The following is a 27,644-nucleotide window of genomic DNA, read 5'->3' as shown; positions in this document are numbered from 1 at the left end:
CGAGACCAATCTGACCAACGAGGCAAAACCCTGTCTCTCCTAAAAAAATACAAAACTAGCTGGGTGTGGTGGCACATGCCTGTAATCCCAGGTTCCTGGGAGGCTGAGGCAGGAGAATCAATTGAACCCAGGAGGTGGAGGTTGCAGTGAGCCGAGATCACACCATTGCACTCCGGCCTGGGCAACAAGAGTGAAACTCCATCTCAAAAGAAAAAAAGAAAATATGTATTGTTAGAAAGTGTGGGGAGAAGAGTTTGTGGTTTTAAAAACAGTGGTCAGGGGCTGGGTGCAGTGGCTCACACCTGTGATCCCAGCACTTTGGGAGACTGAGGTGGGAGGATCGCTTAAGCCCAAGAGTTTGAGACCAGCCTGGTCATCAGAGCCAAACCCCATAGCTACAAAAAAATACCAAGGTTAGCCAGGTATTGTGGTACACGCCTGTAGTGTTAGCTACTTGGGAGGCTGAGGTGGGCAGATCGCTTAAGCCCAGGAGGTTGAGGCTGCAGTACGCTATGATTGTGCCACTGCACTCCAGCTTGGGCAACAGAGTGAGACCTTATCTCAAAATTTAAGAAATTATTTTATGCAGGCATGGTGGCCCAGTAATCCCAGCACTTAGGGAGGCCGAGGTGGGTCGATCACCTGAGGTCAGGAGTTCAAGACCAGCCTGGCCAACATGGTGAAACCCCATCTCTACTAAAAATACAAAAAGTTGGGCTGGGCGAGGTGGCTCACGCCTGTAATCCCAGCACTTTGGGAGCCCAAGGCAGGCAGATCACGAGGTCAGGAGATTGACACCATTCTGGCTAACACGGTGAAACCCCCTCTCTACTAAAAATATAAAAAATTAGCTGGATGTGGTGGCACACACCTGTAATCACAGGTACTTGGGAGGCTGAGGCAGGAGAATTGCTTGAACCCCGGAAGTGGAGGTTGCAGTGAGCCAAGATTGTGCCACTGTACTCCAGCCTGGGTGAACGAGCAAGACCTCGGCTTAAAAAAAAAAAAAAAAAAAAAAATACAAAAAGGTAACCAGGAATGGTGGTGCACATCTGTATTCGCAGTTACTCCAGAGGATAAGGCAGGAGAATTGTTTGAACCTGGGCGGCAGAGGTTGCAGTGAGCCGAGATTGCGCCACTGTACTTCAGCCTGGATAACGAGAGTGAAACTCTGTCTCAAAAAAAAAAAAGAAAACAGTGGTCAGGGAAGACCTGGGTGAGGAGGTGTCATCTAAAGAAAGGATGCAAGAGATTGACCTGCGAGGAGACCTGGAGGGAAGTATTCCTTGTGGGAGGAATGGCATGTGCAAAGGCCCTGAGCTGGAATGTGGCTGGAGTGGAGAAGTGGCTGCAAGAGGTTTAGCATGGCTAAAGGGGAGTAGTTGTAGGAGGTGGGGTCAGAGGGGTAATGGAGGGTTAGGGTCAGGGCCTTGTAGGGTGAGGAGGGCACTTGGTACATTTCCTGGGAGTGAGATAGGAGCCACTGGGAAGTTGAGTGGAGCAGTGACATCGTCTGACTTGTTTTAAAAGGATTACTGTGTTGCTGTGTAGAGAATTGACCGTCAGGGCAAGGGTGGATGCTGGGACACTGTTAAGGGCTTTGCAGTGGCCCCGGTGATAGATGACAGTGGCTGGCAGTAGGTGGCGAGAAGGGGCCACATGCTGAAGGTGGAGCTGCCAGTGTTTGCTGATGGGTAAATACGGACTTGAGAGGCCGGGCATGGTGGCTCACGCCTGTAATCTCAATACTTTGGGAGGCTGAGGTGGGTGGATCACCTGAGGTCAGGAGTTCAAGACCAGCCTGACCAACATGGTGAAACCCTGTCTCTACTAAAAATACAAAAATTACCCAGGTGTGGTGATGCATGCCAGTAATCCCAGCTACTCAGGAGGCTGAGGCAGGAGAATTGCCTGAACCCAGGAGGCGGAGGTTGCGGTGAGCCGAGATCGCGCCATTGCACTTCAGCCTGGGTAACAAGAGCGAAACTCCGTCTCAAAAAAAAAAAAAAAAAAAAAAGCTATGGAGATGAGGGTGACTCTGAGGCTTGTGGCCTGAGCAATTGGAAGGTTAAGAGTTGCCGTTTACTGAGAAGATGACGTAAGCAGGTCGGGCCCCATCTTGGCTTTTTCTGTTGGGCTTCTGGATGGAAATGTTGAGTTGGTTGTTGGTTACGCATGTGCAAAGTCTCAGGAAGTCTGGGCTAGGGGTACACGCCTGGGAGTTGTCAGCTCACAAGAAGGCATTTAAAGCCATGAGATGGCTGAGATCACCTAGGGCAAGAGTGTTAGATATAAAAGAGCCCTCAAGATTGGCCCCAAGTGTGTGAACATTAGAATCTCAGCAAAAGGAACAGCCAGCTAGGTCAGAGGAGAACCAGGAGGGGCTGGTGTCCTGGAAGACCAGAGACCAAAGTTTCAAGGAGGAAAAACTTGGGGTGTCAGAACTGCTGAGGGTCAAGTTTGGTGCGATGGAGAACTGGCCGTTGAAGTCAGCACCGTGGAGGGCATCAGTGACCCCATCCTGAGCCAGTCAGGCAGAGTGTGGAGCCGTTTTTGTGAGCCTAGGTGGAGTGCCGTCAGGAGAGCAGAGGAAATGGGAGACAGGAGTACAGATGGACGTGGGAGACTTTTCTGTAAAGGGGGACAGAAATGGGGTCCCTTTCCTCAACATGCTGGGCAGGGCCAGGGCCAGGCCCAGGCTGGCAGGTGGCTTTGCAGGCTTTGACAGGTGTGCTCTGTGCTGAGGGCCGCCAGGAGGCTGTTTGTGCACAAGGCCCTCTGCCTGCCACAGCCCACAGTTTCCACTCTCCTTTCTGCCCCGCAGTCCATGCTGCTCCTGGCCCCGAAGCTAAGCGAAACCAACCTCAATGTGGAGCTGATGAAGCACTTTGCACGGCTGCAGGCCAAGGATGAACAGGGCCCCATCCGCTGCAACACCACGGTCTGCCTGGGCAAAATTGGCTCCTACCTCAGTGCCAGTGTGAGTGTCCTGTATGACTGCTGAAGCCTGGTCCCTGTCACAGGACCACGGCTTCTCCTAAGGCCAGGACTCGTGCGTGTGTGGGCTCTCATCCTCCCAGATACCTAGGCCCTGGGCGCTGTTGGCCCCATATCTGGGTTCCTGAGGTGGAGAGAGTTGGGCCAGGTCACACAGCCAGGAGGGGGTGGATTTGGGATCCAAATCCAGGCCCACATGGCCCCACCGCCTGTGTGGGTCCCCTCAGCCAGGGTTTGTAAGCTCAGGTGCTTGCCATGCCCAGACAGGTAACAGAAATGGTCAGCTGGGCAGGGAGGAAGGGAGCCTGTGTCCCAGCCCTGGGGGCAGCTGCTGTTGTGGTCTCATGCTCTGAGGCAGCAGTGGGAGGTGGCAGCAGTGGGAGGTGGCAGCAGTGGCAGGTGGCAGCAATGGGAGGAGCTCAGTGATTTGGGAGGAGAAGCCCAGGTCCAGAGTTTTCGGTACGCTCTCCCCATTTAAGTGATTCATTCACATTTTTCCGGCTCTGGGGGCCTATGGGTGGCCCTGTTCTGGGAAGTAAGGGCTGGTGGTTCTGGGCCCCAACATTGATCCCACACTCAGGAGCCCTCTTTCCTTCCTGCCCCGTCGCAGACCAGACACAGGGTCCTTACCTCCGCCTTCAGCCGAGCCACTAAGGACCCGTTTGCACCATCCCGGGTTGCGGGTGTCCTGGGCTTTGCTGCCACCCACAACCTCTACTCAATGAATGACTGTGCCCACAAGATCCTGCCTGTGCTCTGCGGCCTCACTGTAGATCCTGAGAAATCCGTTCGGGACCAGGTGAGGCACAGCCGGCCCTGGGCTGGGGCTGTGGGGGATGTCAGGCCCTAGCTGGCCTGGCAGACTCTTGGGAACCCCAGAGGCCCCAGCTCTGCCCCTTGTTACCCCACAGGCCTTCAAGGCCATTCGGAGCTTCCTATCCAAACTGGAGTCTGTGTCAGAGGACCCAACCCAGCTGGAGGAAGTGGGTGAGTGGCTTACACTCATGTTTCCTCTTTCTGTGCCATGTCTTTGACTGTGACCTGTTTGTGTCCCACCCCCACTGGAGTTTCTGAAAGGCCCTAGGAAGCAGACTGGTCATGGCCCCCGCTTCACAGATGGGAGAACTCAGGCCTGGAGAAGGGAGGGGCAGCTACAGGGCACTGTCAGTTCCTGCCATCCTGTCATCCCATGGGTGCCTGAGGTGCCCATACCCACCTTTCTCTCATGCCACTGCCCAGAGAAGGATGTCCATGCAGCCTCCAGCCCTGGCATGGGAGGAGCCGCAGCCAGCTGGGCAGGCTGGGCCGTGACTGGGGTCTCCTCACTCACCTCCAAGCTGATCCGTGCGCACCCCACCACTGCCCCTACAGAGACCAACGTTCCCCAAAGGCCCACGCCTGAAGGTGAGCATTCTGGCCTGGCTGCATCAGCAGCTTAGAGGGCTGAGAGCTCAGGCTCCCGGGAACTGTTATTATCTGACCCCCGGAGATGGTGAGGGGGACATAGGGACTGGGGTAGGCTCTAGGCACCTTGTGGGCTTCCTTGGTGCTCCTTCCCTCCAGTAGCCCCCTTCCCCCAGCAGCCTCTGCCCTGTCCTAAGACCCCCCTGAAAGCTCAGTGAGCCACTGCTCTGCAGGAGTTCCCGCCCCAGCCCTTACCCCTGTTCCTGCCACCCCTACAACCTCAAGCCACTGGGAGACGCAGGAGGAGGACAAGGACACAGCAGAGGACAGCAGTGCTGCTGACAGATGGGATGATGAAGACTGGGGCAGCCTGGAGGTGTGTGGGGCTGAGGGAGCCTCCCCAGGGGACCCCAACTCAAATCCACAGCCTGCCGTCCAGGGAGCTTCCATGGGGCCTGGTTGGAGTGGGCCTGGCCTCATCTGGACAGCATCCCTGGCATGTAGGCCTCATGGAGGGGCTGCTGTAGGCCAGAGCCAGCAGCAGGGCTCCACTCAACCCCAGCAGCCCCAGGGAACAGGCCGGGCACATGGCACTTGGGACATTCCCTGGACTTCCTCACTCTCCCCCACACCATGTCCCTCCTCCCTCTCCTCCAGTGCCCACCCAGCCCTGGTGGTCAGCAAGGAGAGGCCACTCCTGGGTCTAGAACCAGACCAGTTCTGCTTGGGGGATGGGCTTAGGATGGGCTGAGGGAGGAGTGGGGCTGCCCTCGGGGGAATGGGGCAGAGCTGGGGGCCCAATTTCCCCATCTGGCTGACAGCAGCAGATTCCAGCCCTCAAGGCTGTTGGAAGGAGCATCTAGATCTCATTCCTTAGCCTCAAAGAGGGGTAAGGGAGGCTGGGCACGGTGGCTCATGCCGGTAATCCCAGCACTTTGGGAGGCCAAGGCGGATGGATCACAAGGTCAGGAGTTTGAGATCAGCCTGGCCAATATGATGAAACCCCATCTCTACTAAAAATATAAAAATTTGCCAGGCATGGTGGTGCACGCCTGTAGTCCCAGCTTCTCGGGAGGCTGAGACAGGAGAATCGCTTGAACCCAGGAGGCAGAGGTTGCAGTGAGCCAAGATCACGCCACTGCACTCCAGCCTGGGTAACAGAGCTAGACTCTGTCTCAAAAAAGAGGGGTAAGGGCAGGCCGGGGTCAGCTCATCCACTTAATAGATGGGAAACAGAGCCTGAGGAGCAAATGAGGAGGAAGGTAAAAGACAGTGGTGGGGCCCGTGGCTGGGACAGTGCTGGGGCTGGCTCACTTGCCCTTTAGCATGGGGTGGGATTCAGTGGTCCCTTCCCATGCTGCAGCAGGAGGCCGAGTCTGTGCTGGCCCAGCAGGACGACTGGAACACTGGGGGCCAAGTGAGCCATGCTAGTCAGGTGAGCTGGGGCAGGCGGGTGTGTGGGGCATGGGGGCCTTTCCTCACCGAGCCCAGGGCTACTTCCCCCCCCACTCTTCCACAGGTCAGCAACTCCCACCACAAATCCTCCAAATCCCCAGAGTCCGACTGGAGCAGCTGGGAAGCCGAGGGCTCCTGGGAACACGGCTGGCAGGAGCCAAGCTCCCAGGAGCCACCTCCCGAGGGTACGAGGCTGGCCAGCGAGTATAACTGGGGTGGCTCAGAGTCCAGTGACAAGGGTGACCCCTTCGCTACCCTGTCTGCACGTGCCAGCACCCAGGTACCTAGCACGGGTCTGGCGGGAGGGTAGAGATGGTGGACCTCAGCCATAAGTTGGCCCCACTGCAGCTCACACGTCTCTTTACAGCCCAGGCCGGACTCGTGGGGTGAAGACAACTGGGAAGGCCTCGAGATTGACAGCCGTAAGTGCTTCCCTTGGGTGGGCTGAAGACTTGGGCTGCCTGCCTAGCCTGCCCCTACAGGCCCCGGGAAGGCGCTGGCTGAAGAGCTGAGACCCGGCTTCCCCTTCCTGACCCACCAGGACAGGCGAAGGCTGAGCTGGCCCGGAAGAAGCGCGAGGAGCGGCGGCGGGAGATGGAGGCCAAACGCGCCGAGAAGAAGGCGGCCAAGGGCCCCATGAAGCTGGGAGCCCGGAAGTTGGACTGAACCGTGGCAGTGGCCCTTCCCAGCTGCGGAGATCCCACTCCACAGATGTATTTATTGTACAAACCATGTGAGCCCGGCCGGCCCGGCCAGGCCCTCACCTGTACATAATCAGAGCCACATTAAATTCTATTTCACACCCCCTGTGCCCGGCTCAGTCTAGCCCCTGGGAGGCAGCTGGGGTCTGGCACCGCCCTGCGCGGTCCGCGCCCACGTCAGACGTGAACATCAATTTGCTTCGAAAGCTAAGAGTAAAGAGGCACGATCTGATTTATCAGTTTCTAGGAGACGCCCTCTGGGAGGAAGGCGGGCAGGGCCCGCCCGAGACCTTACAACCGCCTGCCAACCGGGCAGGCCAGTAGGGGTGCCTCGGGTCCCAAGGCGCAGGGAGGGGTCAGCGGGCCCCGAAAGTTCCTGGATCCAAGCCCCGAGTCGGGGCAGGAGTGAGAGGCCGAGCTTGCAGAGACTCGCCAGTGATCACAGAGGTCTGGTTAAGGGCGGCGTCAGCGGCGGCGCTGGGGAACACAGGCCCCGTGCGGGCGGCTGCGTGCGAAGCCGGCTTTGCAAACGCAGCGGAAGGAGCCGCTGGTGTTCACGCAGCGCTCGCTCTTGCACAGCAGCCCGCGCTGGTTCAGCTCTCGGCATTCGTCGATGTCTGCAGGTGGGGACGACAGGTGCAGCTCCGCTGAGCCTCCAGGCAGCCCCTTGCCACCGGCCCCACCCCAGCCCCACCCGCGATCCCCGCTCACCCACGCAGCGGGCACGGGAGGCGTCGAGCTGGAAGCCGCCAGGACACTCGCATACTGCGCCACCTGGCCGCGGCATGCAGCGGCCGCTCACGCAGCGACACTCGTCCGAATCCTCCTCTGAACTGTCCTCATCTGTGTGGCCCGGGACAATACGGACTTCAACACTGACCCCCGGCCAAAGGCTGCCAACCCCGCCACCACCCCCGACGGCAGCACCTACCTCTCGGGGGCTTCCCCAGCAGCAGGGGGCTCGTGTCCCAGAAGGAATTGCTCTCGCTCTGCGATGTCGGGCACTGGGACCCTGGGAGGGGCGGGACTGGTCAGCAACCCCCAGGTCCCCAGGCCCTGGCCCCCATCCTCTCTCCCAACCAATTCCTCCCCAACCGCCTTACCGGTGCCGCGAGGCGGGCACGGGCGGCACTGAGCGCCCCAGCCGCGGCCCTGGCGGCAGCAGCAGTCATCGAAGGTGAGGGCAGGCCCGGCCAGGGGGCCCGCGCACATGCCGTCCTCTCCGCGCTGGCTCCAGCACACATCGCGCCGCTCTGGGGCACGCTCTGTGGACAGCACCTGGCATCAGGGAGCAGCCCGAGGCAGGGACCGCCCCCCTCCACTCCACCCCACCCGCGAGGGGGGCCGCAGCCCTGGGGCTCCACACGAAGGACAGGGCCCCGGGGTTGACACAAGCCGACCCTCGCCCTCACCGGCCGGGCTCTCGGGGAGCTGGCAGTCACGGCCGGAAGGCCCGGGCACCCAGGGCAGGCGACACTCGCAGCGGTAGGATCCCGGCAGGTTGACGCAGCGACCAGGGCGGCAGGCTGCCGGGTCCTGGCACTCGTCAACGTCTACGAACAGCGAGGGGGTGGGTGGGGGCCGTCACAGTTCGGTCCGGGCCCCGCCCCTCCTACTTCCCCGCTCCTGTGCCCGGGCCTCACCCATCTCCTCCGGGCTCAGGCACTGGCGCTGCGCGGGGCTGTACTCAGCTGGGGGTGTGCAGGCGCAGCGGTAACCGCCGCGCGTGTTCTCGCACACTCCGTTCCGGCAGTTGGACTCGTCCAGGCACTCGTCCACGTCTGAGGGGAGGAAAAGCAGGTGGCAGCAGGTGGCAGGGGCAGGCCCCGGGTGGGCGCGGTGGCGCATGTCTCCCTGCTACTTGCCCACGGCCGTCCATCAGGGAGCTGAGCTCACCCACGCATTCCAGCAGGTTCCCGTCGTAGTAGAAGCCCTGCTTGCAGTAGCACTCGTAGCCAGGCTGCGTGTTCACGCACTTGCCCTCCTTGCAGATCTCGGCCCCGAACAACATGCACTCATCGATGTCTGCGGGGTGACAAACCATGGCTGCTCCATCTCCGACAGGTGAGGGGCGGGGCCTACCGGAGGGGCGGGGCCAGCGAGGAAGGTGCGGGCGGGGCTTACCCGGCAAGGGCAGCTGACCCGCCGGCCAGGCAAGGGATCCGGAGGAGCCCAAGCCCGGGTGAGTGGGCGCGGGGCGTGGGGAGCTGCGGGGCGCTTACCGCGGTGGGCTGGGATGCCATAGTTGATGATGTTGTTGTCCTGGGTGTAGCCCTTTCCGTCTGGGCAGAGGCTGTGGAACTCGGCTGCGGTGGCAGGGTGGCCATGGGGAGGGAAGGGGCAGGGCTGAGCGTGCGTGTGGGCTTAGGGCCGCAGCCCGCCGCCTATTTCCTAACTGCCAGAGGGCGCTATTTCCCACATTTGGCTTCCAGATGAACAAACTGAAGATCTGGGAAGGGACCTGCTCGGCTCCTGACCTGAGCTGTAGACTGGGCAGGGGTAGATTTCACAGTGGTCGCCCCAGCCGGCGCCCAGCGAGCAGCAGCACTCCTGCTGGGTGACGTTGGTGGCCAATACGCTGTCGCAGAACACCGTGTCATCGAAGTTCAGGTAGCACTCCTTCTTGTGGTGGGGCTGCTCCACCTCTGAGGGGCGGAGGGCAGCTCAGGGGCATGCACAGACCGCCTTGGCCCTGTCCACCCTGCCCACCCACCACAGCTCTCTCCTCCCACCTTCCCTGGCTCCCCTGAGCTGCCGCCTGAGAGCTGGCTCCGTTGTCAATGGGGTGTTCTGGGCCCTTCATGGTCTGGTCCCACTAGACTCCCCCAGCCAAAAGGGATTTCTTCTGGTTCCCCAAATTCAGGAGGATGGGGCCAGGACACGTCTGAACCCCAGTTGCAGCTCAGGGGAGTTGTCCATTCCAACGGGGAGCTGGGAGGACACTCACCCTCACAACCGTGCTGGTCCTGGGTGGGAGTGAAGCCCTCATCGCAGACACACACATAGGAGCCCTGCAGGTTCTTGCAAGCCCCATGGGGAAGGCACAGGCCCGGGTCCTGGCTGCACTCATCTATGTCTGGGGGGCAAGAGTAGCTCAGATGGAAACCCAGCCCCTCTTTCCCTGGGGCTGTACCTCAAGGACCTCACACAAGTTCAGAACCTGAATTTCCACTTTGGTTTCAAAGTGTGTACAGCAGGAAGTCTGCTGTGTCAGTGTGCATGCATGTTGCATGTGCACATTTGCTGCTGTCCTTCATAACACCTTCAGTGGCTCCCACTACCTTTACAAGACCTAAAGGTATTGGAAGCTCAAAGGGAAAGGTCTCAAACGCCACTCACTCAGCTTGGCATTTGATACCTTTTGAACTGGGCTTCCAATACCTTTAGGTCTCATCACGCCTTACTCTAGACCACCCTCCATTCCCCAACTCTGTGCTCAGGTCACCCTCCCCTCCTCTGTAAACAACTAGCTCCTTCCAGATCTCTGTGTTTTGCAATTGCTGCTCTTTGGTCCTGGAATGACTTCCCATGCCTTGCCTTTCCCATGCCTAGGGAACTCCTACTTATGCCTCAAGTCCAGTTCAGCATTCACCTCCCCATTGCAATTAATCATTAGTCCAGACCTTTCTTGGCACCAAGGACCCTGAACTGTCAGAATCAGTTTACATGTCAGCCTCCCTTAGCTGGGAGCCCTGGGTCATTGCTGATTACCTAGTACAAAGCACAGATCCTGGAAAATAGTAGGTACTCAATAAACTTTTTTTGAGATGGAGTCTCGCTCTGTCACCCAGACTGGAGTGCAATGGTGCAATCTCAGCTCACTGCAACATCCGCCTCCAGGGTTCAAGTGATTCTCCTGCCTCAACCTCCCAAGTAGCTGGGACTGCAGGTGTGTGCCACCACGCCCGGCTAATTTTTGTTTTCTTAGTAGAGATGGGGCTTCACCATATTGGCCAGGCTGCTCTCGAACTCCTGACCTCATCATGATCTGCCCACCTTGGCCTCCCAAAGTGCTGGTATTACAAGAATGAGCCACCACACCCAGCCTGAGCCACCACGCCTGGCCTAAACTTTTGTTGGATGAATGCATGTATAGGTGAGTTGATGGGTAAGACTAATACATTAATATCTGTAAAGAGCTTAACAGAGTGTCTGGCACATAATAAGCCCCGCAATCACACTAACTGTCATGTTTACTGTGATCATTGTTATTCTAGGTGAAAGAGTGGAAAGCTGAGTGGATGGACGGATGGATGGATGGGTAGATGAATGGATAGAAAGAGAAAGGCCATAGTGTGTCTAGGGAATTACTGCTCCCTGCTGCACCCCTCAGGAACCCTCAGCCAGTCCCCCATACCTTGGCACTTCCTGCCACCCACCAGCCGATGCCCCTGGGGGCAAAGACATTTGTAGGAGCCATTGGTATTGATGCAGTCACCCCCAATGCAGGCCGCAGGGAAGTCACACTCATCAATATCTGTAGGGGAGGGAAGGGGTGGAAAATCTCAAGGGCTGATCACCACCCCACTGAGCCTGAGGCTGCCAAAGCTTTCCCCAGAGCTCTGGGTCAGTCCCACACCCCCATGCCCCAAATGAGATCTGGATAGGGACTGGACCTGGGCAGTGGGGGTCCTGGGGTAGGGAGGGACAGGTCAGCACCCCAGCTCTAAGATGCCTTACCCTCGCAGCGGCTCCGGTCCCTAGACAGATGGTACCCAGAGAGGCACTGACACTGGAAAGATCCTGGCGTGTTTGTGCAGATGCCATTGTCACACACGTCCCCAGCCTCACACTCGTCCACATCTGCAGGGCGCAGACAGTGTCAGAGGGCCAGGCTGGGTCGTCTTGCGTTTCCACTACTCTTTTCTCACTTCTACCCATGGCCTGGAGCACCAGACCTCCAGCACTCAGAAGCATGGGCCTCACCCTGCTTCTGGGTGGCACATCCTGGGCCAGGTCTATTGCTAAAGAGCCGCCCTCACCGTCTCTCCCTCCTCCAGCTGCTTTCAGGGCTGCTCCCACCCTTACCTGCCACAGCTCCCTTCTTCCTGAGTGGATAAACTCCCTATCCTTGTCCTTCCCACTTTCTTCTGCTCATGCAGGAAAATAACTTGACTCTCCCCGGAACACACTTTCCTGAGGCCTCTCTGGTGGAGCTAGGTGTCCACACCCCAGACCCCACCAAGCCATGACTCTGCCTCTGAGGTGCCACCGGCCTCCTGCAGCCTCTGCCCTCCTGTGGCTGTCAGCACCCACCTTCCTTGTTCCTCCCGCTCTGTTTTCCTCTCCATTCTGGGAGTTTCTAACATCCCCTCGGACAATCAGGCCAGCCTCTGACCTCACATTCCTGGATCCCTCGGCTTCTGTGACCTTCCCCCCACTCTCAGAATTCCAAGGGGTTTTATCACTCAGATCTGCCCCACCCCAGGGCCCTCAGAGGCTGCCTTCTTTCCACTATTCTCAAGTCCTCACCTCCACCGTCTCTCTCAGGGCCCGGTGACCTCCCTCTCAGTCCTCCAAGCTTGCCTGATACCCCCAGACTCTGACAGTTCCCAGCGAGACCCCAGGGCTCATCATCCATAGGACTCCAGTCCTTGATCCATAAACACCTCTCCTTCCTCCTCACTGGTCTGGCAAAGCCCAGCCTCTAGTCAGAGCTGTGGCCTGTGGATCCTGGGTGCAGAGTGGGCCTGGAGCAGACACCAACCTGAGCATGCTGGGACACAGCCACACGCTTCAGCCTCAGTCCAGCAGAGCCCCATGTGGCTGGCACCTCCCTCTCTGACTCCTCTCAAGCCTTGACTTCCACAAAGCTCCTAGGCAGCCCCATGTCCTGGGACACTTCTGAACTGCCACTGTTCTCCAGAGTCCACTACTCAACCCATGCCCTTCCCCGTATATTGAGAGGATTAAGGGTAATCTCCCTTAACCCACTGAACATCATTATCTACATCCATTCCTCTCCTGCTCCTGTTACATCAAAAGATGTCCCTTCCCCTGTCCACAGCCAGCTGCCCACTGGCTCTTCTCCCTCCTCTCCTGACCCCTGAGCCCGTGTCTCCTGGCCTACTCCCCTGGCATGACCTCCTCAGCCTATACCAAAGCCCCACTTAGAAAGGGCAAAACTCCCCAGATCTTCCTCTTCCTTGCTTGCTGCCCACATATCCTGGCCTCAGTCCCCATCATGTCACAGAAGCCACCCTGCCAAGGCCACCAGGGACCTACTTGCCAAGGAAGGCATCACTAGAATTTCCACGTAGGATTAGGGGGCAGACCCCTAAGTCTTGTCCGACAGCTTGCTGTCTCACCAGTTCTTATTTTACAAGAACGCCTCTACTGCACTTGGCTCATCCTCCTCCTTCCCTGGAAATATATCCTCCCAAGCTTCTCAGATGGTACCCCTCAGGCGCCTCCACCATCCCTCCTCCACCATCTCCTCCAACGCCCTCCCCAGCCTGCCCTTGAACTGTCAGTGTCCATAAGGCTCTGCCAAATGCTCCGCTTACCCAACCCACCTTGGGTTGGCTAAGCAGGCCCACCCAAGACACCACAGCTCCCCAAGTCCATGGTCAGTCATTCCAGGTGGGTATGCTGGCATCTCCTGCTGAGAGGCTCACAGAGACAACCCACTCAATTTGTCCAGTGTGGAGCTCAGCATTTTCCCTCCCAAATATGCCCACTCCTGAGGACCCATTCCCAGTAAGCAGCACCACCCACTCACTCGCCCAAACTGGAAACAGGGAAGGTTCATTACCCCCACCCCCTTCACATGACATTCAGTTAAAAAACCCAGGGGGTCTCATATTTCTCCAGTATCATCGTCTCATGACCATCCTGAGGCCACCACTCATCCTGCCCACCATTGTCTCCGCCCTAAGTCTCTCCAACAGACCTCCAGCCATCCTCCACGCTCAGCAGCAGGGGATGTTCTAAGACAAATGGCAAATCATGTCACTCTTGCCCTTAAAATGCTTCAGGTGCCCTCTAACACCTTCTGTGCAAAGCACAACTTCCCAGGCAGGAATTAGGGGGCACTCCAAGGGGTGGCAACCTACCCCTCCCCAGCTGGCCTCAGCCCCCATCCCCTGGTTATTCCTTACAGTTCCTCACCAGTTCTTACTTTACAAGAACGCCTCTACTGCACTTGGCTCATCCTCCTCCTTCCCTGGAAATATATCCTCCCGAGCTTCTCAGATGGTACCCCTCAGGCGCCCATCCCCTGGCCTCAGCCCCCATCCCCTGGTTATTCCTTACAGTTCCTGCTCACCCCGCCCTGTCTCACCTCTGATCCACCAGTGCCAGCCCCTGTGCCTGGCATGCTGTTCCTCTCCTCCTCCTTTGCTGATTGCTTAATTCCTAGTGATTCTTTAAGACAACCCAGGCCTCCTTCCTCCCATTCCGCTGTGTCCCCAGGAAGCAGCCAGCTCCATCCAGGCCCAGCACCGCACGCTAGTCTGTGTCTTTCCTTCTCTAATTTTCTCTGAGTCGCAGCGCCCAGGCCCGCCTCTTGGTATGTAATAAATATGAGTGCAGGGGAACTACTATCACCTCCCCCCATTCTTTGATATGCTTTTTTCCTTCAAATTTAAGTAACATGCTTTGCAAATGCAGCTTCAAGCTCTGCCCCCTAAGACTCTTCCTACGTGGAAATTCTAGTGGTGGCTTCTTTGGCATGGTTCGTTGAGAAAATGAGTGACCAGAGTCACCTGGGGATGAATGAGCCACCTTCCACCCACCATTTACAGACTGACACGCTCCCTGGTTTCAGCGTGTGGAGGGTGGCAGAGGCCCGGGGCGGGGTTGCTGGCGCTCACCCACGCAACTGTGGCCGTCGGATGCGGGTGCGTAGCCCTGGGCACAGGTGCAACGGAAGGAGCCGGGCAGATTCTCGCACCAGCCAGGCGAGCAGGGGCTGCCCTCAGCGCACTCGTTCACGTCTGCGGCGGAAAGAGCTAGCCTCGGACTCTGCCCCACCAGAAGGCGGACCGGGCACCGCGAGGGTGTATGGGTCTCATTCTCCCAGGGACCCAGGGTTGAGCGGGCAGCCGCTACTCCCGGGAGGCCCCGCCCAAATACGCCAATCACCACTGCTGGCCCCGCCCTGCCTCAAGCGGAGCCAGACGGGGGGAACACCGGGGAGGGGCAGCACCCGGCGGCCCCGCCCACTCACCCCCGGACCCCGCCCTCACCACGACAGGCCCCGCCCCCCTGGCTGCGGTAGCCAGGCTGACAGGCGATGCACTTGAAGCTCCCGGGCTTGTTCTCGCATTTGCCATCCGGGCAGGAGCTCGGGTCACGGCACTCGTCGATGTCTGCGCCAGAGGGAGAAGGAAGAGGACTCATCTGGGGACAACGTGGGTGGGCTGGCTTCCAGAGTCCACAGCAGCGCCTTCTTGCCACACAGATTAACGAGACTACCAGACCCCCAACCTCTGAGAGCCCTGGAGCCGAGCAGAGACAAGAATGCAGGACGGGCCGGGTGCGGTAGCTCACGCCTGTAATCCCAGCACTTTGGGAGACCAAGGTGGGCGGATCACCTGAGGTTAGGAGTTCAAGACCAACCTGACCAACATGGTGAAACTCTGTCTCTACTAAAAATACAAAATTAGCCAGGCGTGGTGGTGCATGCCTGTAATCCCAGCTACTCGGGAGGCTAAGGCAAGAGAATCGCTTCAACCAGGGAAGCAGAGGTTGTGGTGAGACGGGATCACGCCACTGCAGCCTGGGCAACAAGAGTAAAACCCCATCTCAAAAAAAAAAAGAAAAGAAAGAATGAAAATGCAAACTGAGTGCAGTGTGTCATGCCTGTAATCCCAGCACTTTCGGAGGCCGAGGTGGGTGGAGCGCCCGAGGTCGGGAGTTCGAGACCAGCCTGACCAACATGAAGAAAACTCGGCTCTACTAAAAGTACAAAAATTAGCCGGGCGTGGTGGCGCATGCCTGTAATCCTAACTATTCGGGTGGGGAGAATTGCTTGAACCCGGGAGGCGGAGGTTGCAGTCAGTGAGCCAAGAGGGTGCCACTGAACTCCAGCTTGGGTGACAGAGCAAGACTCTGTCTCAAAAAAAAAAAAAAAAAAAAAAGATGCAGGCCCCCTAGCCCCCACTCCAGGTGGAGAGACAGCTAAGGAGTCCCCCTTTGGTCTGGATGGGGTCCCCTCACCTTCGCACACAGGAGGCCGGGAGGCTTTGAGCCGGTAGCCGGGGTAGCAGTTGCACTTGTAGTGACCCGGAAAATTGATGCAGAATCCGCCGTCGCCGCATAGGTGGGGCTTGGCACACTCGTTCAGGTCTGTGGGGGAGGAAGGGACCACGAAGGGAGTGTAGGAGGCGGGGAGGGGATTACATGGCCGTCCAGGGGGAGAGCCCTTCTGACACAGGGCCGCCCCCACCCTGGTGGTGCTCACCCACACAGGAGCGCCCCCCGGCGCCCACGTGCAGGCGGTAGCCACGGTTGCAGTGGCAATTGTAGGAGCCACCGGTGTTCATGCAGATGCCCCTCCCAGGGCCACAGGGCTCTGCCTCGCACTCGTTCACATCTGAGAAGAACAGGAAGGCCGAGAAAAGTCAAAAGAAGCATCACGATCTAGGGTCGCCTTCCCTCCACTACCCATCTGCACCCTCTGCCCTGCGCTCACCCACGCAGTAGCGGTGCTGCGGATGTGACCGGTAGCCAGGATTGCAGTGGCAGGAGTAGTCTGGGGGGCCCGGGACGCACTCTCCATGGCCACAGATGTTCTGGTTCAGTCGGCACTCATCAGTCTCTGCGGGCATGGCCAGGTCAGGAGCAGAGCAGGGAGTGCTCCCCTTCTGTCATATCCCCAGGGTGTACCTCAACACCCCAGTCACACCATGACCTTGAGTTCCTGTAAACCTATCCTCCAACTCCAGGATGTCCTATTTCTCTATTCCAGATAACCCCAGTATCAGGATCCCAGAGAGCTCCAAACCAGGACTCTGGGTTCCTGACATCCCCGTCACCTCACACTCAGGCCCCTGATTCTTCCATTCCTGGCTCACTCCAAGCCCCTGACCCCAGTCACCTTAACCAAACCAAACCACTTCCCCTCAGGGCTTCTCAGTCGTCCCAGTACCCCCACCCAAGGGACTAAAACCCCTTTCTCTCTAGTCACCTTAATATCTTAAACTCTATAGCTTGTCACACCAATGTCCTCTAGCCCAGTGACTCCAAAAACCCATGCCCCAGGGACCTGACCCCCTCATTCCAGAAGGGTTATTACCCCCTCCCAGGGCTAGCAAGAGAGGTGGTTTCCTGGGAATCCTAACTTGTGCCAAAGCTGTGCACAGGCAGTCAGATGCAGGAAACCCTCCACTCTCTTTGTCACCAAGCCCAGGACTCCCTGCCTACCTCTCCATGCTTTGGATCTCCACTGCTCACCAGCTCCATCTCCCACACCCCTTCCCCTCATGCCTGCCATGCAGCCTGGGCCATGACACTGAACTCTGCTCTGCCCCAAACCCATCTGGCAAGTGGGCTTTGCAGGCTCTTCTCCCTGCCTGGAGTACCTCTCCTTAGGTTTCCTTAACAGCTCCTCCTTTGAGGGACCTTGTCCACATTACCAAAGCCTCCAAGAGCAGCCATCTCCCAACTGAGCCCTCACCCCAGGAGCTCAGGGAGGCTCAGGGTTTCAGTTGGGCTGACAGTTCCCTTGTGGCTTTGAAGCCCACACTGGCATGGGCTTGAATGTGGCTCAGCTGTGTGACCTGGGGCAGGTTACTATACCTCTCTGAGGCTCAGCTTTCTCATCTGGAAAATGAGGCTAACAATGCTCACTTAGCAGAGTATGAGAAGGTTAAATGGTATTTACAACATAAAACTCTTCAGATGGTACCTGGCACAGAGGGACTGCTCAGTCTGAGCTCGCAATTATGACGCTCAAAATCCTGCAGGCACTGCCCATAGCCTCTGGCATCAAACTCAAGCCTCCTGACAAGGCTCCAGGCACTGGACTTCCCCTGGTTCAGAGACACTGGACTGTGTGTGGTTTCTCCCTCCTCCACCAGTGTTTCACACTTCCATGACTTTGCCCAACTTGACTTCCTTTGTGATCTGCTTTTCCCCAACCTGAGTGCCCCCCCTCTTCCTCACTTCTCTGGCGTTTCTAACCATCTTTCAAACTCTGCTCAGAAAGTCTTCTCTCATTGCCGTCCTACTTATCACAACTCCCAGAATTCCTTCCTTCTACTCTATTTTTTCATAGTATTTACAAGACATAGGAGATTCTGTTTATTGATCGGCTTGTTGCCTGTCTGCTCTGCAAAGACAGGAAATTTTTGTCTGTTTTTGTTCATGCAGTATCCCCAGCACCTCAACAGTGCCTGGCACATAGTAGGTGCTCAAGAAATATTTGGGTTCCTTTATTTTCTTTGTTTTTGAGATGGAGTCTCACTGTTGCCCAGGTGGGAGTGCAGTGGCATGATCTCAGCTCACTGCAACCTCTGCCATCTGGGTTCAAGTGATTCTCTTCCCTCAGTTCCCCCCACCCCAGTAGCTGGGATTACAGGTACCTGCCACCGTGCCCGGCTAATTTTTGTAGTTTTTAGTAGAGATGGGGTTTCACCATCTTGGCCAGGCTGATCTTGAACTCCTGACCTCATGATCTACCCGCCTCAGCCTCCCGAAGTACTAGGATTACAGGCGTGAGCCACTGCGGCCAGCCTGTTTTGTTTTCTTGTTTTTTTTTTTTTGTTTTTTTAAAAACAGGGTCTCACCCTGTCACCTAGGCTGGAGTGCAGTGGCACGATCATGGCTCACTGCAGCCTTGACCTCCTGGGCTCAAGTGATCCTCCAGCCTTGGCCTCCCAAAGTGCCAGGATTACAAGTGTGAGTCATCACGGTCAGCTTTGTTATTATTATTTTTGGCCTGGGGAGTTTTCCTGGGAAAACTGGGAAACCTGCTAGACAAATTCTAAAAAACCTGTAACACTAATAAGTATTTGTTGAATGAATGAACTCCCTCAGAATGAGCTGACCCCTGTGCTACTCGGATCGTTTAGAGCAGGGTGGGATCTCCGCTGCTCACCAGGCTTCCCCAGTGCTGAGCCCGGGATAAACGCTAGCCTGTTGTCGCTAGGGAATGCCTGGAGGCGGGAAGGGAGGAAAGAGAATTAAACTGAGGGCGTGGCCTACGCAGGGCGTGGTTTCGCTGGGCGGGCCTTACCTGTGACCTGAGTGGGAGCGATCTCCACCGCGCTGCGGGAAGGAGGCAAGTCAGGCAGAAACCAGCGCATGGTCGGGGGTGAGGGGCGGGAGATCAGCTCTGCGGGCGGCAGTGCACTCTGGTCAGAGAGGACGGTGACTGAAGCCTCCCTTTCCACTTCAGCCTTGGCTGCCCCCCACACCCCAGATTGATGGTCCCCGAGTACTCCAGCTGTGAACTGCCCGCCCACCCAGTGATTTAGCCAATGAGGACTCATCCCTACTGTGCCCAGCTCACCGGGGTAGGGCCGGGCAGGAGACGTGGTGGCAGTTGCGTGGCTCTGCTGCACTGACCGCTCCTCACTCACCGGCTGCGGGTGACAGCAGCATGAGCTCTCCTGTCCCTCGCCTGCCCGCCCCTCCCATCTGGGTTCTCATACTCACTGAGTCTGTGGTCACCCCTAAAATGGAAGAAGATGGGCCATGAAGTGTTGGGGTGGGAGAGGGGAGTCAGATCTGGGATCAGCAGCTGAGTATTTGTAGTTAGGGTCTCTGGGAGTTCAACAATCATGTCTCCAGGTCAAGGGTCAGGGATTAGATTCTGGGGTTAGGGTGTGTGTTTGCATAGTCACATGATCACGTTGATAGGCCTTAGGTTACAGATTGGGCTGTAGGAGGCTTAGGGGGTTATAGCTCAGGGTGACATCTCTGGGTCAGGGGTCAGAGGATCAGGTGGGAGGTCAGTGGTTGGGTCAGGGATAAGGAATTGGGGGTTAGACTGTGAGGTCAGATCTGTGGATCAGGGGTCAAGGGGTCAGGGATCAGAAGGGGCCAGGCTAGACCTCTCTCCTCCTCTGTGTTCTCAGGTGGTGGAGCCTGGCTGGGGCTCTCCGGAAGCTGCTGCGGCTTGGGTGGCCCGTCAGGGTGCAGGAAAAGGGAAAAGTCACTTTCGCCCTGAATGGTGAGTGTCTGGTGGGAGGTGAGGATGTGGTATCCCTTCCCCGCTGGGCAGATCTCCTTGAACGCAGCTGCAGTCAAGACACAAAAGTGAGCATTTCCTGGATGGGTGCGTGAACCTATGAACCCCTGGCCCTGCGCATCCGACTCACCGGTGCCATCTGCTGGGCAGCGCTGACATCGCGCACCCCAGGCCTTGCCGACACTGCAGCAGCAGAGCTGGCGGGTGAGGCGGGTGGTCAGTGGGTGCTGGCACTGGTGCTCAGGGCTCACCAGGCGGAAACACAGGCTCTTCTCCTCTGGTTTGTCTGCTGCAGGGGGCAGTGGGAGGCATGGGCATCTGAGCCTGCACATTGCCCATGTCCCTCTGCCCAGCTGCTGCAGACCTTGTCTCTCTGGCCCAAACAACCCCTGATCCCCGTGTGGTCTCTGACCCCATATGACCCTGAACTAATGTGACCCCTGAAACTTATGTGACCATTGACCCCACTGACTCCCGATTCTAGCTATCCTGGACTTCACCACTCCTACTCGTTAAGTCTATGATCTGCGTGAGCCTGACTCCATGTAATCCCTGACCCCCTGTGACTGCTAATGGCAGCTCTCAAGTGACCCTGGACCCCGCTGATCCCTGATCCTATTGGCTCTGGCCTTGTTCCTCCTGCAGTCAACCCTTAACCCCACTCTGATCTCTTGTGACCTCCAATCCTTGCTCCCATCCATGCCTTGTGGCCTCCCAGGAAGCTGAGCCCCGGTCTCACCAATGCACTGCGTGCGGGAGGGGCCTAAACTATGTCCAGGTGGGCAGACACAGCGATAGGAGCCAGGGTTGTTGAGGCAGTCACCATGGCGACACATGCCGGGCATTGCACACTCGTTGATGTCTGTGGTAAGTGGAAGTTTGGCCCCTCTGGTCTGAGGCAGTGGAGTGACAGCAGGCTGCTCCAAGAACCTCAGGGTCCTGCCCCAGCCCCACCTCCTCTCTCACCCACTTTGGGACACCCCCTACCCCCAGTGATGGCTAGCCTGCCCCTCCAGTCCGCAGAATCTCCTGACCAGCCATACCCTGGCAGTGGGTGCTGTTGAGCCTCTTGTAGCCCTGGGGGCAGTCAGCGCCCACCTCCCCACGTAAAGGCCCTGGCTTCTGCACTCCTGTGTCTGCAGAGAGAGAACAGCTTGGCAGGGGAGGGCGAGGAGGAAACTGGGGAGGGGCAGAGGGGATGTAGAAAAGAATCCAGTGGGCTGGGGACTCCGCTGCTGGGGCGGGTGGGGAGGGGCCCCCAGGTGGGGAACGTTCACTGAGCCCAAGCACTCACACTGCAGCTGGGGGCACTTGTGGCACTTGCTCTGGCCCCAGGCAGTGCCGATGCTCCCGCAGCAGTCTTCCTGCTTGGTGAGGCCAGGGAGGGGGTTGCTGCCACACTAGGGGGAGGAGGGGTAGATGGGGTCACAGAGCGCCCCGCCTCTACGCCGCTTGTGGGGGTTGGGCCTTTTCCTCTTCCTCCGCCCCTCCGTTTTCTGCTATCCGGGTGAGTTGGGGCAGAGCAACTCTGAGAGAAGGAAAGGCCGGTCGATCGCAACTGTGGATTCACTCACGGGCTGCTTGGGGAGAGTGTCCTGGAAGCAGCGTCCCAGGGGCTTCTGGGTGGGCGGTCGGGGGTGCGAGGGCTTGGGGTGCTGCAGCAGGTGCTGGGAGGGGGCCGCGCCCTCGGCGTTCCGGCCCTCGATGCGGTGCACCTGGACCGAGGCCTCGGGCGGGTGATGGACTCGCACGTTCACGACGGGGGGCGGGGCCTGCACTGGGGGCGGGCGCGGTGGCCTCAGGGCTGCCCGCACCGCGCCGCGGGTCACCGCGCTGAGCTCCTCCGGGACAGACACCGCCCAGCACTGGCCACCCTAGGGCCCGCCCACCGCGACCTCCCCGGGTTTGCCCATCCCCTGGTACCTTCTGCTGAGATCTGTCCTGGGCCTAAGGGCACCAGGAAGGCTGCGTGCTGGGCAGGGGGCCCCTCCCCCGGCCCAGGAGGGTCGGCGATCACCTGGACGGCGTAGATGGCGTGCTTGCTAGCCACAGATTCGCCCTCCGAAGCCAGGGGCGGCAGCGCCCCTGTGGACAGGGCCCCCGCCCGGCCCAGGCCCGGGCCTGAGCCGCCGGTACTCCCGCCGGCTCCTCCAGCCGGCACCTGGCAGAAGCGCCCGGTGAAGTCCGGGGGACACAGGCACTGGTTTCGCGAGGAGCACTGTCCGCCGTTCATGCAGGGCAGAGGGCAGACCACTGGGGAGAAGAGGCTGGTCAGGGCAGGCGGCCCCCAGGCCCTCACCCACATCCTGTCTCTTCCCCCTCCTCCCTTGCCACCCACTGGCTCTGTCCTACCGGGAAGCCAGGTTTAGAGATACATCCTATACATGAAAACTGCCCTCTAGTTCCCCAGCATCCTTACACCCATGTTGGGTTCTGGAGTCTCAAGTCCAGGATTTAAATCCTAGTTAGGCCACATGCCAGCTGTGCGACCCTGAGCAACTCACATCCCCTCCCTGTGCCCCAGCATCCTCATCTGCAGAGCTGTGTGTTGGATGAGGTAAGACCTGTACAAATGCTTACCCGGGGGCCTGGTATACAAAGGTGCTTAATAAGTGGTAGCAAATAATTATGGTGATCTGGCTTTCCCCTCCGGCCTTCCCAAGGTATTGGCTCCGTCCCTGGTGCCTACTCCTCTTCTCCCCTAAACCCTCCCCTCCTTCAGGCCTCAGCCCTCTCTGCCTGCTCTCCACCCGCTCCCTCCTCACCATCCCGTGGCCCCCACTTCACCACTGCCAAAGGTGTCCACATCTCAAGACACAGCCACAGCCCCCAGCCTGTCCAGGGTTCTGTTGGGCACCTCCAACCAGGGCACACTGTCAGAAGTCAGCATCCTGCATCCCCACTTCCTCTTCAGCTGGCCACCAGGCATCCACAGCTTAGCCCCCACTGCTCCGTCCCTCCTGCTCTCACCTGCCCAGCTACAGCCTCTAATGTCCCATGAACCTGCCTCCCCTCCCCAGGGCCACTGCTTCTGCCCTGGCCCGGCCCGGCCAGCCGCCCAGACCCCTCCTTGGCTTCCAGCCTCTCTCCTGCTGATCCACAATCTCTGAGTCCCAGAGAAATTTGCCTCAGGCAGAGCTCCCTCCTTTTCAGCCCAGCCCCCACTGCTCCCTCCACGTGCACCGCACACCCCAAGACTCACCTCCCTCTTGCAAAGGTGCCTGCCTCCTGCCTCCTGGCCTCATTCCTGCCCTTCCCTCCACTGCTGGGCTCCACATTCCCCCTCTCCGCATATGCAGATCTCATCCTTCCCAGCTTAGGGTCTCCGCCAGGAGGGAGCCTTTCTTCCTATCCCGCCCACCTGAGCTCCCTCTCCTGCCTTCCCATCCCCTGGCCAGCTCTGCCTAGCACCTGCTTGGCTATGTTCTTGTCTGCCTCCTTATAGAGGGTTCCTGGAAGGCAGGGCCAGGTTGGCCTCAGATATTGGATCTACAGGGGTTTTGGGGAATGAATGGAGTGACTAAGGGAGAGGATGAGACCGCTGTCTGTTTCTGTCCCATACCTTCTGCATGTGCTACTACCAGCCTTGGGGCTCTGACTCATGCCAAAGCCCTAGCCTCTCTCCTGCCCACCCTATGGCTGCCCTTACATCCCATGGGCAGGAGGGCAGGAGGGCAGGAGGGTTGGGGGGGCTGCTCTCCTGGATGCCTGCAGGGCCTCACAGGGACAGAAAGCCCACATCCATGGCCCTCATGGTTGGGCCAAGCCCATCATTCCACCCTGGCCCATCATCCTGCCTGGCCTTTTGGGGCCAGGCCTCACATAGCAAAGGGGTGTGTCCTGGGCTGGGGGAGGTAGAATTCTCTTTTTCCGGTCTCCCAGCGAGTCTCCCAGTGAGTCACTTCTAGCGGTGAGAGTGACCTCCCAATGACACCCGCCCACTGTGGCCTGGGCATTGAGCCTGGGGGATGTGGGCAGCACAGATGGAGACAGCAGCTTGGGCAGGATGGCCAGGGAGCCTGGGAGACGGACACACGTACACTCACTCCTACTGCCCTCTTGTCACACACACAGACTCATCCTGACACCAACACAGGTTCACATAAACATTCCCATAAACTTGGCTGGGCACAGTGGCTCATGCCTGTAATCTCAGCACTTTTGGAGGCCGAGGCAGATGGATCACTTGAGATCAGGAATTTGAGAACATCCTGACCAACATGGTGAAACCCCATCTCTACTAAATACAAAAAAATTAGCCTGGCATGGTGGCGCATGCCTGTAATCCCAGCTACTCAGGAAGCTGAGGCAGGAGAATCGCTTGAACAAGGGAGCTGGAGGTTGCAGTGAGTCAAGATTGTGACACTGTACTCCAGTCTGGGCAACAAGAGTGAAACTCCATCAAAAAAAAAAAATTCCCATACACTCTCTAACAAACAGCAACTAGAGACACACACCCAAGACAACACAAAGATGGGTACCTGACAGTGTGCCAGACCATGCCCATGGCATGACCCCAGACACAGGGGCAACACACACACAGACACATGCATGCACACCCCATCTCATGACAAATGTGAACCACATGAGTGGGGTTCCTTAGCTCTGTGAGTGGGGAGTGAATATAGGAATGTGTAAGAAGGGCTGTTTTGCTGGTGCCATCCTGGGCCTGGCCTAATTACCCTGTCCAGGAGGATAATTACTGCCGGGACACCTCCCCAAGCTTGGCCCATGGGGCCTTGCAGGAGGATGACTGAGCCCCAGGCCTGACCCTTTGAAGAAAGATGCTGGGGAGGGGGTGGGCTCCAGACTGAACTGGGGAGGGGGGAGGGGGTTGGGGTGGGGGCTGGCTGTGGGGGGGGGCCTGAGGACCTCTGAGGCAGGATGTTGGAGGCTTATGGGAAGGTATTGGAAAAGCAGAGGCTGAGAACCCCAAACCAGCCCCTACCTTCAGGTCTGCACCCTACTTTTGGGCCTCAACATCCTCCCTTCTCAGACCTTGCCAGTAACGAGTTCCCACCCCCAGCCCTGACGTAAGCTCCTCCTCCCAGGGAATGCAGGTGTCTACCCTGGCCAGCCTCACTTTAGACATTTTGTAAAGACTTTTCCTGTTTCTTCCAGCAAGTCTGTTTCTTGGGGGAATATTTACCCCTTCTCTGAGGCTTCCTATCTTCAGCTCATATTCCTCAAAAACCCCCGTGTGCTCCTGCTCAGAACTCAGCACCTCCTGGGAAGCCTGTGTCATCCAGGACCCCTGAATTTCCCCACCCCTGAAGCCCCAACCCTAACGCAAAGCCTCACAGTCCAGGCCTCCATGCAGTCCTCCAACTCTGGCCCCCAGAGTTCCAGCCTCCCAAGTCCCCTGAGATCTCTGGGCCCCCAGACCCCTGCCCTTTATACCCTCAGCCCCCACTCTCTTAAGGCCAAGACCCCGCTAGCTCTCCCACCGGGCCTGGTGCCTGTCCTTCCTCTGCCCGCAGCCGTGCCCCTGGCCCTCACCCACGCGGAAGCCGGAGCCCGTGAGCGTGTCTGTGCTGTGGCCGTTCTCTCCGATGAGCGTCATGTTGGAGCCCTGCTGACAACTGTCCCGACACTGGCCCTTGAGACAGGTCCGCTTGCAGATCACCGGCGCAAAGACCACCTTGAAGCGCTCGCGAGCCAGCGCCCCGCCCCCGCCTGCGCCCCGCTCGCCGGCCGGCCCCCCCTCGGCCCCGCCGCCCAGGCCCAGCAGCGGCAGCAGCAGCAGCGCCAGCAGCCCCGCCGCCCCCGCCCCGCGCATCTCAGGGGCCAGGCCGCCAGCAGCCCCTTGGGGCCCGGGCATCCGGGGCCGCAGGACCGGACCCCGGGGGGGCGCGCCCGGACGGGGCAAGGGGCCCGCGCCCGAGGTGGGTAGAGGGCCGGGAGCCCCGGGAGAGGGTGGGGGGCAGCGAGGGAGGGCAGCGGAGGAAGCAGGCGGGAGGGGACCGCGGGGCCCGGCGGGAGGCGCAGAGATGGAGACTGGACCGCGGGGAGCGCAGAAACTTCCCGGCCCAGGGACTAAGCCCAGCCCAGGCCCCGAACTCAGGCAGGAGCGAGGAGGCCGGAGCAAGTTGAGGCGGAGAGGAGGAGCGAGGGAGAGGAAGGCCGGGCGGCCGGCCCGCTCCGCGCCTCCCCCCTGGCCGGGCTTCTTTCCCGCGGCCGCCGGGAGGCAGGGAGCGCGCGGGGAGGGCGCAGGGAGAAGTGAGCAGTTGTTTTCCCTGGCTGGAGCGCAGCGCGGCGCGGCGGCGGCGAGGGGGGCTGGGACGCTGGCCCTGGGCCAGGCACACAGTTTTGTTTTGTTTTTTTTTTTCTGTTTAAAGCGTCGTCGCTGCCGCCTGGAGGAGCGAGGGTGTGCAGGCGGGCCGAGGCGGGGGGTGGGGGACGGTTCCCACCCCAGATGCCCGCCCCCGCCGGAACCCGCCGCCGCGCTGGGCCCTTTCCAGAGGGCCCTCACCTGGGACCGTCAGGCCGGCCGCGGATTCCTCCGGGCGGGGCGGGGAGGCCTGCGTAGAGCAAGACACCGAGGCTTGGAGAGAGGTGGCCTTTCAGGGTCACACTGACGATGGAGGCCGGGTGTGGCGGGAGCCCAGACCTTCCAGCCTCCCTTTCCCAGCCTCCCTTGCACAAGTGGGGGTCCCACGGCCCCGAAGTCACTTCTCATTAGTGCTGGTCCATTCCCCTCTGAGGAACGGCCTCAAGGGTGCGGGCAGCCTTTGACCAGGGCTCAGGGAGGCCCCAGGAGGAAATCTGTGGGGTCCAGAAGAGGAGGAGAAAGAACAAAGCTAGAGCCCAGCATCCCTGCCAGCCCCTCAGAATGCTTCCTGGTGCCCACCCTGCCACCTCCCCCCTTTCCCTTCGTCTGGCCGTGCTGGCGGGGCTGGCTCTGGGCCTCAGACACTCTGGAATCGCCAAGGTCTGAGCTCAGGACCTGGCCCCCTTCCCAGGCTATAACAGCCGGGAGGAGGGGGACGCTACTCTAGGGCCCAGAGGCTGGAGAGGGGCAGGGGCTGGCAGTGGCTGGGGGTGGTTGCTTAAGTTTGGCCATGGCTGGAGAGGAACCAGGCTTGTCCACGGGTCTGGAAGAAAAGGCTGCAGCGTCTGGGGGCCCAGGCCTTACTGTGGGGCCTGCCAGGAGACCCCAGGGTTCAGTCTCTGATTCACAGAACTCAGCAGGATGTGGGGACAGCTAGGGTACATCCAGGAAGAGCGCTGCTGCCAAGTCAGGGCGGCACCAGACCCTCTCCCGGACAGCACCCGGGGCAGCGGTCTAATTGGGGAGAGGAGGCTCAGAGACCCACTTTCAGCCACACCTGTCCAAGGAATTCAGTTTTTACTTTGAGCGTGAGTTGATGTGGGTAGCTTTAACGGACCCTTAGTAAGTACGGCCTGGCGGTGCAGGGCTGGGAGGGGCAGTCACATGTCCCCAGGTGTCCCTGCTGCAGGAATCCAGGAGGGGGCGTGAGGGGAAAGCAGCCCCCTCTTCTCAGGCCCTGGTTGACACTGAGGCAGGGAATAATGCTAAATGCTGACCACCTGCCAGGCACAGGGTTGAGCATTGAATATTCAGTTTTTCCTCACACTCATTTGAACCTGTCCCGACCCTCCCTAGAGCTGGCTGTGGCTCACAGTTGAGCATAGCACAATCAAACACTCCAGGGTTGGATTCTGTCTCTAAGCCTCAATTTCCTTGCTTGTGAGATGGGGATCTATGCACTCAACATCTATGTTCAACTACTGATAATAAAAAATTAAAAAATAAGCTGGGCGAGGTGGCTCCCACCTGTAATCCCAGCACTCTGGGAGACAGAGGCAGGTGGATCATGAGGTCCAGAGATCAAGACCATCCTGGCCAAAATGGTGAAACCCTGTCTCTACTAATAATAAAAAAAATCAGCCAGGCTCAGTGGTGCGCGCCTGTAGTCCCAGCTACT

At 58.8% G+C, this 27,644-nt stretch overlaps 2 protein-coding genes and 1 non-coding gene across 7 annotated transcripts in view; 1 reads left to right on the top strand and 2 right to left on the bottom strand.

Moving 5' to 3' along the window:
• The window catches only part of SCYL1 (SCY1 like pseudokinase 1), a 14,904-nt gene extending 8,243 nt beyond the window's left edge, over positions 1-6,661 (top strand). Inside the window, exons 10-18 of one of the 2 annotated variants that reach the window (XM_032282857.1) lie at positions 2,825-2,980; positions 3,608-3,796; positions 3,909-3,984; positions 4,237-4,401; positions 4,635-4,777; positions 5,768-5,836; positions 5,921-6,136; positions 6,224-6,278; positions 6,398-6,661. In XM_032282857.1, coding sequence (XP_032138748.1) covers positions 2,825-2,980; positions 3,608-3,796; positions 3,909-3,984; positions 4,237-4,401; positions 4,635-4,777; positions 5,768-5,836; positions 5,921-6,136; positions 6,224-6,278; positions 6,398-6,522 — 1,194 coding nt within the window. In that variant the 3' untranslated portion in view covers positions 6,523-6,661. Of the gene's footprint in view, positions 1-2,824; positions 2,981-3,607; positions 3,797-3,908; positions 3,985-4,236; positions 4,402-4,634; positions 4,778-5,764; positions 5,837-5,920; positions 6,137-6,223; positions 6,279-6,397 lie in introns of both variants that reach the window. The other variant, XM_032282856.1, reaches the window with a different exon arrangement.
• LTBP3 (latent transforming growth factor beta binding protein 3) lies at positions 6,520-25,986 on the bottom strand. Of its 4 annotated transcripts, none has more exons than XM_032282851.1 (28): positions 25,195-25,986; positions 21,619-21,948; positions 21,270-21,499; positions 20,990-21,095; positions 20,739-20,831; positions 20,435-20,557; positions 19,826-19,984; positions 19,559-19,744; positions 19,161-19,177; positions 19,015-19,087; positions 18,739-18,837; positions 16,195-16,320; positions 15,964-16,095; positions 15,720-15,848; positions 14,747-14,869; positions 14,372-14,494; positions 11,238-11,360; positions 10,915-11,034; positions 9,505-9,633; positions 9,035-9,202; positions 8,780-8,863; positions 8,454-8,582; positions 8,201-8,338; positions 7,970-8,110; positions 7,661-7,822; positions 7,489-7,569; positions 7,269-7,400; positions 6,520-7,174 (listed from the first exon to the last, which is right to left on the bottom strand). In XM_032282851.1, the coding sequence occupies exons 1-28, from the start codon at positions 25,514-25,516 to the stop codon at positions 7,023-7,025; spliced, it is 3,930 nt and encodes a 1,309-aa protein (XP_032138742.1). In that variant the 5' UTR covers positions 25,517-25,986; the 3' UTR covers positions 6,520-7,022. The 4 variants fall into 4 exon arrangements, with proteins under 4 accessions (XP_032138742.1, XP_032138743.1, XP_032138746.1 ...); XM_032282852.1 differs by having other exon boundaries at positions 21,270-21,472; positions 25,195-25,982; XM_032282855.1 differs by lacking the exon at positions 7,970-8,110 and having other exon boundaries at positions 21,270-21,472; positions 25,195-25,951.
• LOC116555263 lies at positions 18,445-18,506 on the bottom strand. The gene has a single exon (XR_004270460.1). It is a non-coding gene; the product is annotated as a U7 small nuclear RNA (small nuclear RNA).
• Positions 25,987-27,644: the final 1,658 nt, after the last annotated feature.

Source organism: Sapajus apella, unplaced genomic scaffold (genome assembly GCF_009761245.1).
Source record: "Sapajus apella isolate SASKATOON/1434 unplaced genomic scaffold, GSC_monkey_1.0 scaffold14, whole genome shotgun sequence".
Lineage (NCBI taxonomy): Eukaryota > Metazoa > Chordata > Mammalia > Primates > Cebidae > Sapajus > Sapajus apella.
Note: the sequence above shows the minus strand (reverse complement) of the source record. Positions and strands in the feature narration are given on the sequence as shown.

Excerpts from the sequence above, each read along its gene's own strand:
- LTBP3 (XM_032282851.1), bottom strand. The coding sequence starts at position 25,516 with ATGCCCGGGCCCCAAGGGGCTGCTGGCGGCCTGGCCCCTGAGATGCGC. Across the intron at positions 21,949-25,194 it reads GGGCTCCGGCTTCCGCGTGG|TGGTCTGCCCTCTGCCCTGC; the intron begins GTGAGGGCCAGG and ends TCTTCTCCCCAG. Across the intron at positions 14,495-14,746 it reads GGGGGGCGGGGCCTGTCGTG|ACGTGAACGAGTGCGCTGAG; the intron begins GTGAGGGCGGGG and ends TTTCCGCCGCAG.